This window comes from Bos indicus, chromosome 1, assembly GCF_029378745.1.
Source record: "Bos indicus isolate NIAB-ARS_2022 breed Sahiwal x Tharparkar chromosome 1, NIAB-ARS_B.indTharparkar_mat_pri_1.0, whole genome shotgun sequence".
Classification (NCBI taxonomy): domain Eukaryota; kingdom Metazoa; phylum Chordata; class Mammalia; order Artiodactyla; family Bovidae; genus Bos; species Bos indicus.
Window position 1 is genome coordinate 64,712,908 of NC_091760.1, and position 14,488 is coordinate 64,727,395.

The window sequence follows — 14,488 nt, forward strand, 5'->3', positions numbered from 1 at the left end:
TGCCAAGCAGAGAGGGGAGGGCGAGACGGAGGGGCAACCTCTTTGGGACTAACTCATGAAGAACAAGGGTGCCAAGCAGAAGCTGAAACGAAAGGGAGCCGCCAGCGCCTTCGGCTGTGACCTGACGGAGTATCTGGAGAGCTCAGGACAGGATGGTAAAGTGCCTTCTCCCCCTTTCCCCCACCCCCCACCGCTTCTTTTTGTTTCGGAGCGAGAGGGGGAGACTCTCGTAGGGCGTGTTGCATTCAATTCACAAGTTAATGTATTCCAGGCCTGTGCCCTTGTGGTACTTTTTTTAAACAAAAAACATATATGATTCCTAAGGTGCATAACGCTGCCACCCCGACGTGCAGAGGTTATGTCACTCCTTCCAGTTGTGTCACACTGGCCGTTAATGGGCGGCGCTGCCACACGTCTGACCGGCTACTCTGGGGGGGTGGGGGTGAGGGCGTGAGAGGTCCTGCTCCCAAAATTTGGATGTCGGAGGGGAAGGATGAGGGCTGGACCTGAGGGATGCTGTGCAGTGGGCTTCTCTGGGCACATAATTATGACTGCCTTAGGTGTCCCTCCAGGGCTCTCCAATTTCGTCCGCTCACATCTTTTTTTATTAATGTGCTGGAAGGCAGGGGGTGCGGTGGATCCTGGCTGGGGGAGTGGTTGCACAAACATTTTCTGAATTTCTGAACTGATGCCAAATATATAGTACATCCCTCCCTCCCCCTTCCCAACCCTTCAGACCCTTTACCTCCTCTGGGCCTTCAGAGGAGCATTTGGTGTGTCAGACAAGAAGAGTGTTGTGAAAAGGTCAGAGGGCCTTGATTTTAAAATAGTTTAGGGCATGTAAGAGAATAGGAGAGCCTCTCTGTTTTCAAGGTCAGATTGGAGAAAAAGGAATCCTCCAGAGTAGAGACAATTTAAACATTTGTTGGGGGGAGGGTGGAAGAAAACAATCTAGAATAGAGTAATGGCATTTGAGGTTAGAAGTTTTTAATCATAGGAAAGTTGGGGAAATTGAGCATTAAATGACTCCTTTTGTAAGGTTGACTGGCCCTGCATTTATCCATGACAAAAAGGCCTTGTCTTCAGAAACTTCAGTGAGAGAAGAAAAAAATCCACGATATGGGCCTTGTGTTTATACATAGATAGATACAACAAAGAGGGGAAACTGAAGGGCTAGCTGGGCAGAATAATTCTGCCTCCAGGAAAGTAATCTCAAAAACTATTTGATTAGCTCATATCAAATGTGCATCTCAAAAACAGAGCAGTGCTTTTGTTTCTATTTCTTTTTTTTTTTTTAAGACTCAGCACCACCTAGTAATTTGCAGTGGTGTGATATTCCTGTGGTATTCTTGAGTTCAGAGGCTGCCGTGTCTTTAGGACAAATGAATGGCTTAGTTATTTTACAGCTTGAGGGACCACAGGTTTCAAAACTGCCTCTTTTAAAACTGGGACACAACAGAGTCAATTCATTTAATCCCATCCAGCAATCTAGAGAGGTAGATTTGGAATAACATCCTTGAATTGATTTTTTTTTTTTTTTTTTTTTTTGAGAACTCCAAGTATGCATCTTAACCACTACCATCAGGCATTCAGAATGAAATGTTTTCCTCCACCTGTTTTTTAACAGGGGGACTTCAGGCTCTTGTCCCGGTTCACTTATGAATGTTCCCACCAAGTGGATGTTAAACTCTGGGCCCTCGCTCCAAAGCTGAGAGGTACATGGAGGTGCTTCTTAGCCCTCCCCTGTTCTGACAATGTCACAGATCCTAGAATAAGCAAAGAATCCCAGGGTTCTGTGAAGACACCTCAGAGGCAGCCTTAAACAGTTCCTCTTTCACTTGATTTATATTTTGAGTTTTCTTATATGTTTTGTGTGGGGGGGAAAAAAAGAGAGGGGGATACTGCTTAAAGAAAAACAAAATGTTAAAACCAGTACCCAGTGCATCCCGCCCTAGGGAGAAGGGGGGAAGCCCAGAGAGGTAAACTGACCTGCCTAAGGTCATACAGTCAGTCATGAAGGATGCAGAGGTCTCTGGCCCACTTGGCTCCTTTCCCCTCCTTGGCTTCCTTGTCTAGGCCAACATTCTCCTCTAATGATTTTTTTTTTCCCCTAAATTGAAAGCAGACAGTCCTGCCCCAGAATCAGCAAGCTTTCAAGGCTGACATATCTGAATAAAGTTCAGCTTTGAAAGAGAAGGAAACTGACCCACTTAATGACCCACCAGTATTGTGCCGCGTAGGAATTAGGCTTGCCTAATAAGCGCTTATGTAAAATGAGAATAATTAGGATTTCTTCTCTCATATCTAGAACTAGTCAGGCAGTTGTCTCATTTTCTTTAGAGGGTAGCATCAATAAATAGCATTGAGGCTAATGGTTTTCTCTAAAACAATGTGTCCTCCTCATGACTGTTCTGAAACAGTTTTTCCCCAGGAAGGAAAAACTGACTTAGGCAGTGTTCCTTTGCCCATGACCTTGGAAGTTCAGCCCAGAATGCTGAGGGTGACAAGTAACTAGGATCTAGAAGGCTGTCACAAAACTAACATTGTGCGTGCTGAGTCACTTCAGTCGTATCAGACTCTGGGCAAACCAATGGTCAGTAGCCCGCCAGGCTCCTCTGTCCATGGGATTCTTCAGGCAAGAATACTGGAGTGGGTTGCCATTCTCTCCTCCAGAGGTTCTTCCCAACCCAGGGATCGAACCCCAGTCTCCCCTGTCTCTTGCACTGGCAGGCGGGTTCTTTAGCACTGGTGCCACCTGGGAGCCCCAAGACTAACATCATAGTTCCTCAGACTTTGGAGGTCAAGGATGGAGTGAGACCAAAAAAATGGATTCAGGTCTGGGTGTACAGGGCAGAAGGGAAGAATGGAGATGTGGGGGATCCAAGAAAACCCCTGTGTAGCGGGGAGAGGGAGGGAAATCTCTGAGCTGGGGTACAAGACAAAGCTGGCTGGTGACAATTAAATGTTCTCAGGTCACCTGAACATGGGGAATTTACACCCCTGGACTGAACAGAGAGGAAAAATGTCATTCACGTCTGCAATTTGCTGTAGCCGAGTCCTGCTGCATTCAGTTAAACACACCTGATGGGGCAAGATGTTTAGGTGACAAATAGGTGTTCATCTTTGAGCAGATGTTGCTTGGGGCCAGTTTCGTCTTTAATCTTTAGGAGCCTGATGAAAAACAGAAACCTTTTCTTAGAAAACATTCACAGAGACATACACATATAATGTCCTGTGTACAGTTTCTGTGGGCATCCACACAGATGCCAGATTCAGATCCTGCTGTTGACTGTCCCCAGCTGCAGACAGAGCTGATGCAAATGGCCAATTTCCCCCTTTTGCGTCTATGGCCACTTTTCTCCAGCCTGGTGCGAACACCCGAGAATGGGATGAAGTTGCTCCTGGCCAGCCTGGCCAGCTTTTCTCTCACCTACCCTCCAGCACAGTGGCTGCTGCCCCAGCCTCCAGCTCTCCCCTGGGAACCAGGTAATTTTCTCCTCCTGTCTGGAATAGAGGGAGAAGATCATCCCTTTGTCACTGCTGATGGTGAAAATAGTTTTCTCTACCTCTTCCCTCTGGGCCGAGTGCCTTGGGTCTTCACACAGTGCCTGGAAACACTGGGGCCAGGAGTCAAGGGACCAGTAAGAGCATTACAGGAAAGCTGTCTTCTGCCTCTATTCTGGTCGCACTCTCAGAGCTGAGGGCTTCCTCACTCTCCCCAACAATCTCTGCCATCTGACTCACTTCTGGATAACCACTGTCGGGGTGGTGGTTTGCCATGATGGCAGCACAATAGAACCATGTGGGGAACATTAAGAAAAGTTGATGTCTGGGCCTCCTCAGAACAATTAAATCAGAATCTTGGTGCATGGGTATGTTTTAAAAGCTTCCTAGATGATTCTTATGCAGGAAAAGTTGAGAACCACTGCTTATAGTGCAGGGATTTATAGATCATTTAGTCTCTGGATAAGCAGCCTTGATTATTCAGAAGGTGCCCTCTGAGTGTTTGATAAGAACATTGTTCATGAAGGTTTTTTCGAGTTCTTATCACGTTGAAAAAGAATATGTACTGATTTAATGGATGTGAGTTTGAGCAAACTCCGGGAGATAGTGAAAGACAGGAAAGCCTGGTGTGCTGCAGTCCATGGGGTTGCAAAGAGTTGGACACAACTTAGTGACTAAACAATATGTGTGTGTGTGTATTCGATTTGGGGAATTCTAGAAGGTTCATAATGAATAAATAAACACCCATTACGAAATAAAATTTTCAAGCTTGATGAGAGTAAGATGGCCCTAGTACCTCAAAGAACAAGAATAAGGCAATGAGAACTTTGAGGTGTAGTTATTCTAAGTGTACTTCTTAGGCTAAGTCATTCTCTTACTTTGTTCATTCACTTATTTAACAAACAGCTATACAGTGCTGTAGAGGTATGGTGGAAGAGAAAGAAACAGATACCCCAGCCTCAAGAAATTTACAGTCTCAGGGATGTGAACAAACTTTCAGAAACCAATGGCTTTGAAGTTAGTTGTTATAACTGAAGGAGAAAATGCAAAAGCTCTTATCTTCGATTAAACAGACAAGAAACCCAAACATAAACAGGACAAAGTCTGAGCAAGGAAGGTGAATGTGTTCAATAGAAGATTTAACACTGAATGGAGAACCAGGGCAAGGGTATTCCATTGGCTTAGTGGTTTCCTTCCCAGCGTCTTGCCTGGCACATCATTATCACACCTTCCCTAGCTAACTGTCCATCCTTTGGGTCTCAGCTGCTTCTGGAAACCTTCCTTGATCCTCCCAAGACAGGTGCCCCCTGCTGGGGGCTTCCAGTAGGAGTTCTGGAAGCATGCCGCCTAGAGCAGAATCCAGACTTTGCCTGTTCCCAGCTGAGTGACTGTGGAGCAGGCTACTTATCCCCTCTGGCTCTCCCTTTCCTCGTTTGTAAAATGGGGATAAGGGGACTGATGTGAAGAGAAATGAGTTACTACGAGCAAAGCACTTAGAAGAGGGCATGCATAAGGTAAGCTCTAAATGTAGCTTCCCTGGTGGCTCAGTGGTGGAGAATCTGCCTGCCAGTGCAGGAGACTCAGGTTCGATCCCTGGGTGGGGATGATACCATGGAGAAGGAAATGGCAACCCACCTCAGTATTCTTGCCTGGGAAATCCCGTGGACAAAGGAACCTGGCAGGCTGCAATCCATGACGCGACTGAGCAATTAAACAACAACAACAACAAATGTAGCTATTGTCATCATAACATTGTAGATGTGCCCTAAATAACCACATACTATATATGCCATGACCAAATGAATGCATGAGGGCTCCCATGAAACGAATAAATGATATGGTCTGGTAAAGAATCTGCAGGAGACCCCGGTTCAATTCCTGGGTCAGGAAGATCCGCTGGAAAAGGGATAGGCTACCCACTCCAGTACTCTAGCCTAGAGAATGGTTCATGGGGTCGCAAAGAGTCAGACACGACTGAGCGTCTTTCACCTCACTTTCAGATGGGTTAATTAATTACCAACAGGGACAGGAAGCAGATTGGTTGCCCCACTAAGCAGAGAGTTCACAGAGGGATTTCCCAGAGCCACTGGGGAGTGGAGCGTCAGTAGACAGTGGTGGGGGAGCAGAACGTCAACCTGAAACTATAGGGCCCTGAGAAAGATCTGAGAAAGATACCCTGTCACTCCCAGAGCTGCAGGGAACTGAAAGAGAAGTCCAGTCCTGGAGGTGGAGCTTGCGGAGACAGAACAGCCACTTCCTGGGCTTGCGTTTGGAGAGGTATCCCCAAATCTGGGCTCTCACAGTGAAACAGGAAGAACTAAACGAGGAGAATTAAGGCTTTTAAACCTGAAGCAAACTAACTGACAGCATGAAGCCAAACTAAGTAACTCTGTATGGTCTGGATGTGGCAAACAACCCACCCAGAGGATGGAAACAGCCATTCCACCTACGTACATCCCTCCCCCCTGCCCACTCTCCAGACCTCTGCCAAGAGCCCGTTGACCACAGGCATAGCCTTGCCCTTCCTCCACCCCATAACCCCCACTGGCAGCTGCCTAGATGCCTTCTAACCTCAGAGACCCAGGCCTTTAGACAGTTAAGGAAACCCTTGGTCCCATTGCCCCAGACCTGCCCTGGAGCCCAGTGGACCATCTGCTGGGGCAGAGGGAAACAGGTTGAAACTAGAAACACATTTTCCCGCAGACGATGCTGTGGGTGGTAGATTATCTCCCCAGTGCCATTAGAGCTCTGTTTTTTGATGCATTCTTTTTCTCCCCGCCTCCCTTAGTCCATTAGGCATCTGTGGGCTATCCTGGAAACTTTCTTCTGTGGGAGTGGGGCCTGGGGAAAAACACATAAATTCCAGAAGCTGAGCAACCAAGGCAGTTCTGAATCACTTGTTGAGGACCAGTTGTCCCCGGGAGTCACTTCACTGCAGAAAGTTTCCTGGGATTTTGTGGCAGAGGATGTGAGAGGAAGACAGGGCTCAGAGGCCCAGGACTCCATCTGGGGATGAGAGGTGACACCCAACTCCTCTTCATTAGATATTGCAGCTAAAAATGTCTGGAGCAAAGTACCCATAGACCCTCAGGTTGGGACTCCCTGGTGCTTCCTCCAGAGCAGGCTGCTCAGGGTGACTTGTACCCCGCTACCCCATCCCTGGTTTCAGGACTCTACTTCCCTCTGTGTGGTTCCTTCACACCAGTCTTGAGGCCCAGGAACACGGCTATGCTCGCTCTTTTGGTTTTCTGGGTTTTTTTTTTTTTTTTGCTTATTGCTTGTCCTGTATTGAAGCCAAGGTGGCATTTTTTTTCCAACTCATCATCACACTTCCAGTTAATTTTCTTTTTACTTGCGGGTGCATGTCCCACCTGATCTTCTGTTTCTTTTTTATGATCCTGTAATCGCCACGTGTCAGTTTAATGAGTTTTGGTGTTTCTCTCTCAAAGGACCGTCCTTGAGTCCTAATTAAGGTGGGGCCACAGCCTGATAGAACTTTAGGCCATCTAAATCGCACCGCCGCCCTTGTCCCTCTAATCTGCACCACCACCACCCCTCCCCATGCAGTTTTAGGTCAGGCTTAAAATAAAGGACCCCTGAGGAAACATCCTGATTTCAATTTAGAAGAGAATAGATACTGGGGCTAGATTTTTAAGAGCAGCTTTTTGATAAAGATGAGAATGTTAGGCTTCTAAAGGGAAGAGGAGGAAGGAGAGAAGGAACCTGGAAATGAAGCTGAGCCCCAAATCACAGCTACTTGTTATTTTTATTAGTGGAATTACAATCTACATTGTTTGTTTACTATGTGCCAGTCACTTGATACATACAAAGTAATATTTTCAAAATCTGTACAAATTCGGATGTTTTCCCCCTTTTTATAGCGGAGAAAACTGAGATCCGAGAGGTTAAATCACTTGCCAAGATTATTGAGATAAGAAAAGCAGAATTTAAATCAAGATCTGTCTGACTCCCAAAGCCACGCATGGTCTTAGGCACAAACACAATTTCCCAAAATAGCATATTTCATAATTTGACATTTATGTCATAGTTTTGTCCAAAAAAAAAAACCCAAAAAACTCTGCGAAAAGTGGCCTTTTCTCGCTTGCATTGTTCTTGCCCCAGCCTAGGTCTGGAATAGTAATAATAACAGCTAACGTTTGCACAGCACTTCACCCCTACCTACTTGCTTTCAAGTCCAGCCAGGCCCCACCTTTTCCTCCCAGGCCCCTCCCTGACCACTGCAGCCACAGTCCTCCTTCCTTTTTGGAACAGCCCTTGCCTGAGACTCAGAGGCACCCAATTTAGTCCTCATTCTCCTCCTTACCCTGTTTTCTCTCTGGCTTTGTGTTTACAAGGCCGTGAGCTCTGCTAAAGGTGGGGGCCTCGGGCAGCTCATGCAGACTGAGGAGCTCGCTGGCCTCCCCCAGGCCAGCACACCGCTGATGTTTGGTTTCCTCCTCAGGAAGCCTGAGAGAGCCCTCCTAGGAAGCTCAGGACCTGGGCCATGGCTGCCGTGCTGCTGGAATATGAGGAATCCAAGACTGTCCGAGGTTCCCCACAAGGGCACAAAGCTCCTCGCAGATAGAAACAGATCCAGGCTTTGCGCAGGGCGCCCTGGAAACATCACCTTTCCCTAATGCCTTGCCAGTCACTCATTGATATGAACCACCTTCTTGGTGGGGTCTCAGAACCAACTGAGTTTGTAGGATCGAGTGTCAGGCACTCTTTGTTCTAGTTCAAGTGTGGCTGATGCATATCAGGCCTTGGGGCTATCCCCATGACCTGATGCTGGCCAGTATGATGCCCATGATCAGTATGCCTCTGGGCCCTCACCACTACCCCCAGAGGGTTGAGGGGAAAGGTCACCCTCCCCAAAAGCAACTTATACCAGCTCTTGCTTTACAGACAGCGGAAAACTGTTTGACATATAAAGCAGCAGTCTGGCAAACTACAAATCTGTAGCTTTTAAGAATTGAGCTAATTTGTGTAATTACGCATATTTCTTTCCCTAGCTTTTTTCATGTTTTTATTCAGAAGCCATCTTATATGGGCTTTCAATTCAATGCAACAGATATTTAATGGGACTCTAATATGCTAGACACTCTGGGGTTCACAAAGATGCTCTCAAGTTGCTCTCAGCCTAGTGGGTTGTGTAAGACAGGGAAACAACCAAGTATGGAGGATGTAAAGAACAGACTTTTGGACTCAATGGGATAGGTTGGAAAGAATAGCATTGCAACATGTATATTATGACATGTAAAATAGATGACCAGTCCAAGTTCGATGCATGAAGCAAGGCAACCAAAGCTGGTGCTCTGGGACAACCCAGAAGGATAGGGTGGAGAGGGAGGTGGAAGGGGGGTCAGGATGGGAGGACACGTGTATACCTGTGGGTGATTCATGTTGATGTATTGTAATTATCACAATATTGTAAATAACTATCCTCCAATTAAAACAAATTTTTAAAATTTTTACCAAAAAAATGTACTGAAAATGAAATGAGGGCTCTACAAAAGCTGCAAGAGAAGATGTTAACATGCAAGGCAGCTGAGTGAAAGAAAACTATGAGTGGGTTGTTTGTAAAGGGAAAAAAATCAATAAAACAATAAACATCATCTGACCGGTGAGGAATGACGGAGATGTGGGGAGATAGAGCGGAGATGTGGGGAGATAGAGCGGTTGGTTTCTGCAGACAGGAAGCCACATGGCTTTGCCTGATACTTGTAATTGGTCACACCCTCCTGAGCCCTGGGGGAGAAGATGCTGAAACTGTGGGAAAGGTAGTTGAGAGTGACTTCTAATGGCCAGGCTTGTAAGGGGAGACCCTGGCTGGGGGGTCAAGCTGTCTTCAGTGGCAGCGAGTGATCTACCATCAGGAGAAGGCACTATGGCTGAGCACAAGCGTGGCAGCTGGTTTGGCTGTGTCTGTGCCCTGCCCAAGAGCAGGGGAATGGAAAATTCTGTTTAAAGGGAAAACTCATAATGTTAACTGACCACCCTAATTGTGTTTCCTGCTTAATCAAACAGTATGGCATAAATGTGCAACCTCAGTCTCTCCCCACTGTGTGTCAAAGTTCTTGTTTTGCCCCCCATTTTATCTTATTTTTTGGCTGAGCCATGCAGCTAGTGGGATCTAGGTTTCCCAACCAGGGATTGAACCCTGGCCATGGCAGTGAAAGCTTGGAATCCTAACCATTCGGCCACCAGGGAACTCACCCTCCCCCATTTTATATATGAAGACCAACTCAGAGGAGTGAAGCAACTTGCCTAACATCACCAAGCTAGGAATTGGGAGAACCAGAACTCAAACCACGTCTGCCCGACATTCAGTTCCCTTTCCACGGCTTTGTCTCCTCTGGACCCAAACCGCTGCAGTTATGCTGGCAGTAAATCTGTCTGATATGCAGAGTTCATTTACCCATGCACTGTCAAGGTGATAAGTTCAGTAGGATTTAGTTCGACTTTACTAAAACTGCTGGCATCCCCAGTTTTTCGAAGTCAAACATGTAGGTTCCAAATGGCAGGATTCTAAACAGAGAGCATGCCCTGTTACCATAAGTAGCCCCTTCCACCACTGCTTTCCCATCTGTTTCCTGCATGCTGAGTATTATTGGGAAACAATGATGTCAACTCTTCCATATAAATCTACACCTCCCTGCTCACCCCTCCCCTACAATGCATATTTTTGTTCCTCTTTCTGGCTTTTGTCTTACTGTTCTGTTCTTTAAGACTCACGCTTTTTGGCGTCGATTGTTGGCTTTCTTTTTAATAAGTTTTAGCTATTTAAGCTGCATTGTGGCCTTCAAAGTGCACATGCGTTCTTGGGTCCATATTTGGAAAAGGCTTTGTTTGGCTAACAGCTAGAGTATGGGCCTGTTGTTAGTGAAGAGAAGCCATTTTGCTTTCTGGAAAAGCAAAAGCTGGATGCAGGGCTCTGAATCTGGCTTGGAGATGAGGGCACAGACCCCACTCAGGGGCTCTTGGGAGCTGCATTTAGCTGTTGGACCCTGGGCAAACAGCCTGCAGCTGAACATACCCACTGAGTAATCTGTATTCCCTCACCCAAACCTGACTGTCAAACAAGACGTGGTTTCTTCAGTTCCCCCATTTTTTTTTTACTGCCCCTAAAGTCCACTTTGTTTCAGAAAGGAATAGGGGAGCTGTTCTGGAGGCAGGTGGGAGGGAAGAGTGTGAGTTGTGAATTCTGGGTTTAAGAATTCTGGACCTCTTTTTTTAAGGCTCTGGTAATGATACTCAAACTCTATCTGGCATTAAGTTTGACTAAAATTGTAGTGTTTAATTAAAATTTTAATCAAAAAGTTTAAAAATATTGGTCAAATTTTAGTGCACTATTAGGATACTATAAAGAGTATTAGAGATACTCCTTTAATTCCCTTTTGAGCGCCTTGAAACAAAATAGACCCGTAGCAAAAGTTTCAGATGGGCGTTGCGTAGGTGCTGCAGTATTTGGGTCTGGGGAGAACATGCGACTCCTCGGAATGAGTTCTGCAGAGACAGGGCTGCCAGCTGTAAGTGCGCCTGCAGATCGGTGTTCTGAGGTCAGCCCCTCAGAGACTCTGCTCTCGGAGGTCTGAGACGGGACCTAGGAATCCACATTTTTGCAGATGAGCTCCAGGTGATTGTGGTATCTTTGGCCTACTGATCTCACTCTGACTAGCTTGTAAAAAGCAGCTAAATGAAACCACATGATTTTTTTTTTCTTTACACTTTTTATATTGCCCCAAATTTCAACAGTGAACATGTATTTTTTACTACTTAAATTGAGAGGAAAAATCTTTTAAAACTATGATGGGAATGGGTTGTCTTGATTCATTGAATTTTTCATGAAGCCATTTTGTTCCGGTCCTTATTTAAAAGAATAATCTTCATAACGTCTCAGTTTGGTTTCCTGCCTTGATAGTTGCAGGCTCATGAAATCAGTTAACCTGTCTGAGAAGCAAAGCATGTAGCAAAGTGGTTAGTGTGTGGCTTTTGTGCTGATAGTCTGCCTTGGTTCAAATCTCAGCTCTACCCCATGCTAGTTTTGTGATTATGGATAGGTTACCAAACCTCTCTGTGCCTCAAGTTTCCTTGTCTGTAAAATGGGGTTGTGAGAATAAAAGTGGGTATCACACAGAGTCATTGCGAGGATTAAATAGGCTAGTGTACTGCCTGGAATTTAGTTAACCTTCCGTGAGCATCAACTACAGTTATTTCCTTGGTGATTAGAAATCTTAACCTGTTTCAGCCTCATTACTCAGAATGTGGTTCCTGAGTAATGCTACAGACTTTCAAGTTGAGAAGGAGCTGAGAACAAATATTCCAAGGCCCCTATATACCCCTAGGAGCTGCTTCTTCTTTTTTAAAAATTCTATTATATACACATATGGAGAAGGAAACGGCAGCCCACTCAAGTATTCTTGCCTGGGAAATCCCATGCACAGAGGAGCCTGGCGGGCTATAGTCCATGGGGTGGCAAAGAGTCCGACACAACTTAGTGACCAAATAGCAACAAACAGATATGTGGATAATTATTTATTTTCTTTGGTTGAATGCATAAAAATGCTAGTTTTTAGATTCTTATCAGTTGATAAATATTTCTGGATGGGAATGTGGTAAAATTTCTAAATTGAACATTTCTTTAGTAATCAGAGAAAGAAAACAATTTAAAAACAAAACTGGAAAGAAATAAAATGAGGGTTATGGGTTATGGCAAAAGGCTGTAATCATAGTGACAGCCCTCCGACCTTCTACTTTTCATCTGTATTTCAGGAGAGTTATAAATCTGGCAAGTGAGTCTGTTTGGGTCATTGATGGAACAGGGTAAGGAGGGGTTTTCGCCAGCCTGTATGACTTTTCACATATGTCTGTCTCTTTGCTCCACAGTTGCATTTTGACAGTTGTCTGATAATCTGGCTCAATTTTAGGCTGTATGAACAGCATCTTAGGCTGTAGAGTGTGTATGGACTGAGGGACCCACACTGCACTCTTAACAAGTTGGATCCAGCAGGGAGTCTGTATTCATTTCTCAGTGCTCCATTTGAAGGTGGAAACTGATTCACAGATGTATATTGAGGAAGGTGATCAGGATGGTAAAGTTTAGATGTTTATTACCGCTCGTGTCCAGCAGGGCTTCCCTGGTGGCTCAAAGAGTAAAGAATCTGCCTGTACTGCAGGAGACCCAGGTTCGATCTCTGGATTGGGAAGATCCCCTGGAGAAGAGAATGGCTACCCATCCAGTATTCTTACCTGGAGAATTCCATGGACAGAGGAGCCTAGCGGGCTACAGTTCATGGGGTCGAAAAGAGTTTAGACACGACTGAGCGACTAACACTTTCATGTCCAACAACTGTCATAGTTTCTTAAATTGTCTCTATCTTTGAGTAGAAAGAAAATGAGCTCCTTGAAAACTGACCATTCTCTGTTTATCTGTGCGTTAGATGTTTGCGGGGCTGGTTCCTTTCTGGAGGCTCTCAGGAAGACTCTGTTTCCTTAACTTCCCCAGCTTTGAGAGGCTGTCTTCATCCTTTAGCTTATGACCTCTCATCACATTACCTTTGGCCCCTCTGCTCCATCCTCACCTGGCCTTCTGTCTGATCTCCTGCCTCTGTCTTATGAAGACCTTGTCACTACATCAGATAAACCAAAATAATGTTATATCAAGATCTTTAGTTTGATCACATCTGTAAAAACCCCTTTCGCCATATGAGGCAACATTTACAGATTACAGGAATGAAGACTTGAACTTCTTTGAGGAACCATTACTCAACCTACCACGATCTTTTTTCCCCACAACATATGGTCGGCTCCACAGATGTTAATAATGTGAATGAAGGGAATAGGGTAATGATTGCGAGAACGGAGGAAGAGATGGACCTCAGCGTTTTCTCAGCATTTACCACACACCAGGCAAAGGGTCAGCTGGGACACACAGATGAACAGGCATTGTCTGTCCCTGTGGGGCTCACAGTCCCGATGCAGGAGGCAGACACATCCTCTACTGAGTCTCACACAAACCACCGGAGGAAGTGGATGTCATTAGTTCTGACTCAGAGAAGCTAGATCTTCTAAGATGAATGGAATCTAAGTAGTCCCTGCCTGTCCCAGACAGGAGGAACAGCATAAGCAACGGTGTCGAGGTGTGAAAGAGTGGCAGGATCAACATTCTGAAAAGAAGAATAAAGAGAGCAACCTGCCTGCCTGGATGAGGTTTATAGGAACGAATGGCTTATTCAATGAGAAGTTTAAATCTTCCAGGGAAAAAAAGAGTGATAAGGGGAAAAAAGTGATAGACAAATGTGCCAGCGTGTAAATTCCAGAATGAGAAAGGAAAAAGAATCTCAAGCCTCATTTACAGTGTGCGTCCTTTTTGCTGTTTCTATTGTTGCTGTTGAGAAAAAATTGGGCCCCAGACTAGGAATAAACTTCCTCCACGTGGAGGAAAAGTGAGGTGCACCAAGCAGCTGTAACTCAGGCTTTCATAGTTTATATCATCTATTTATTTTCCATCTTGGGAAATTTCACTTCTCTCTTGTCTTGTGCATGATAACCAGAGTGATGTCTGACATTTCAAATCCAAGTTTTATTTGACATGAAAGTTTCTGTAACATTTGTTCCCACCTGCCTCCGGGTCACATTTCTGCTGGAGCCCATCTCTTTTTTTCCTCCAGCTTTCTATTCATCTTTTCTTCCTCCAATGTAAGAAACCACAGAGCAGACAGCAGATCTGTCATTCTTAGCAATTCTGCTCCCAGGTGGCGTCTTGAGCTTGGCCCCGCGAGCTCCCATTCCCTTCCTAGCTAGGTGCTCCCACTCAGAGCGGTGTCTTCTCCCACCCGCCTGGGTCCCCGAATCGGAGACCTCAGCGTCCCCTGGAGGTGGGCCTCCCTGTCCCATGCCCGCCTTGCCCTTGCCAGATTCCCGAACTCCAGAAACTAAAAATATACTTCAGTCTTTGCTTCCCCTGCTGGCTGGTGCTCAAACT

At 45.6% G+C, this 14,488-nt stretch overlaps 1 protein-coding gene across 1 annotated transcript in view; it reads left to right on the plus strand.

Moving 5' to 3' along the window:
* Positions 1 to 19: 19 nt before the first annotated feature.
* ARHGAP31 (Rho GTPase activating protein 31) overlaps positions 20 to 14,488 on the plus strand; it is a 119,130-nt gene continuing 104,661 nt past the window's right edge. Inside the window, exon 1 of the mRNA XM_019985377.2 lies at positions 20 to 155. Coding sequence (XP_019840936.2) covers positions 56 to 155 — 100 coding nt within the window. The 5' untranslated portion in view covers positions 20 to 55. The remainder of the gene's footprint in view (positions 156 to 14,488) is intronic.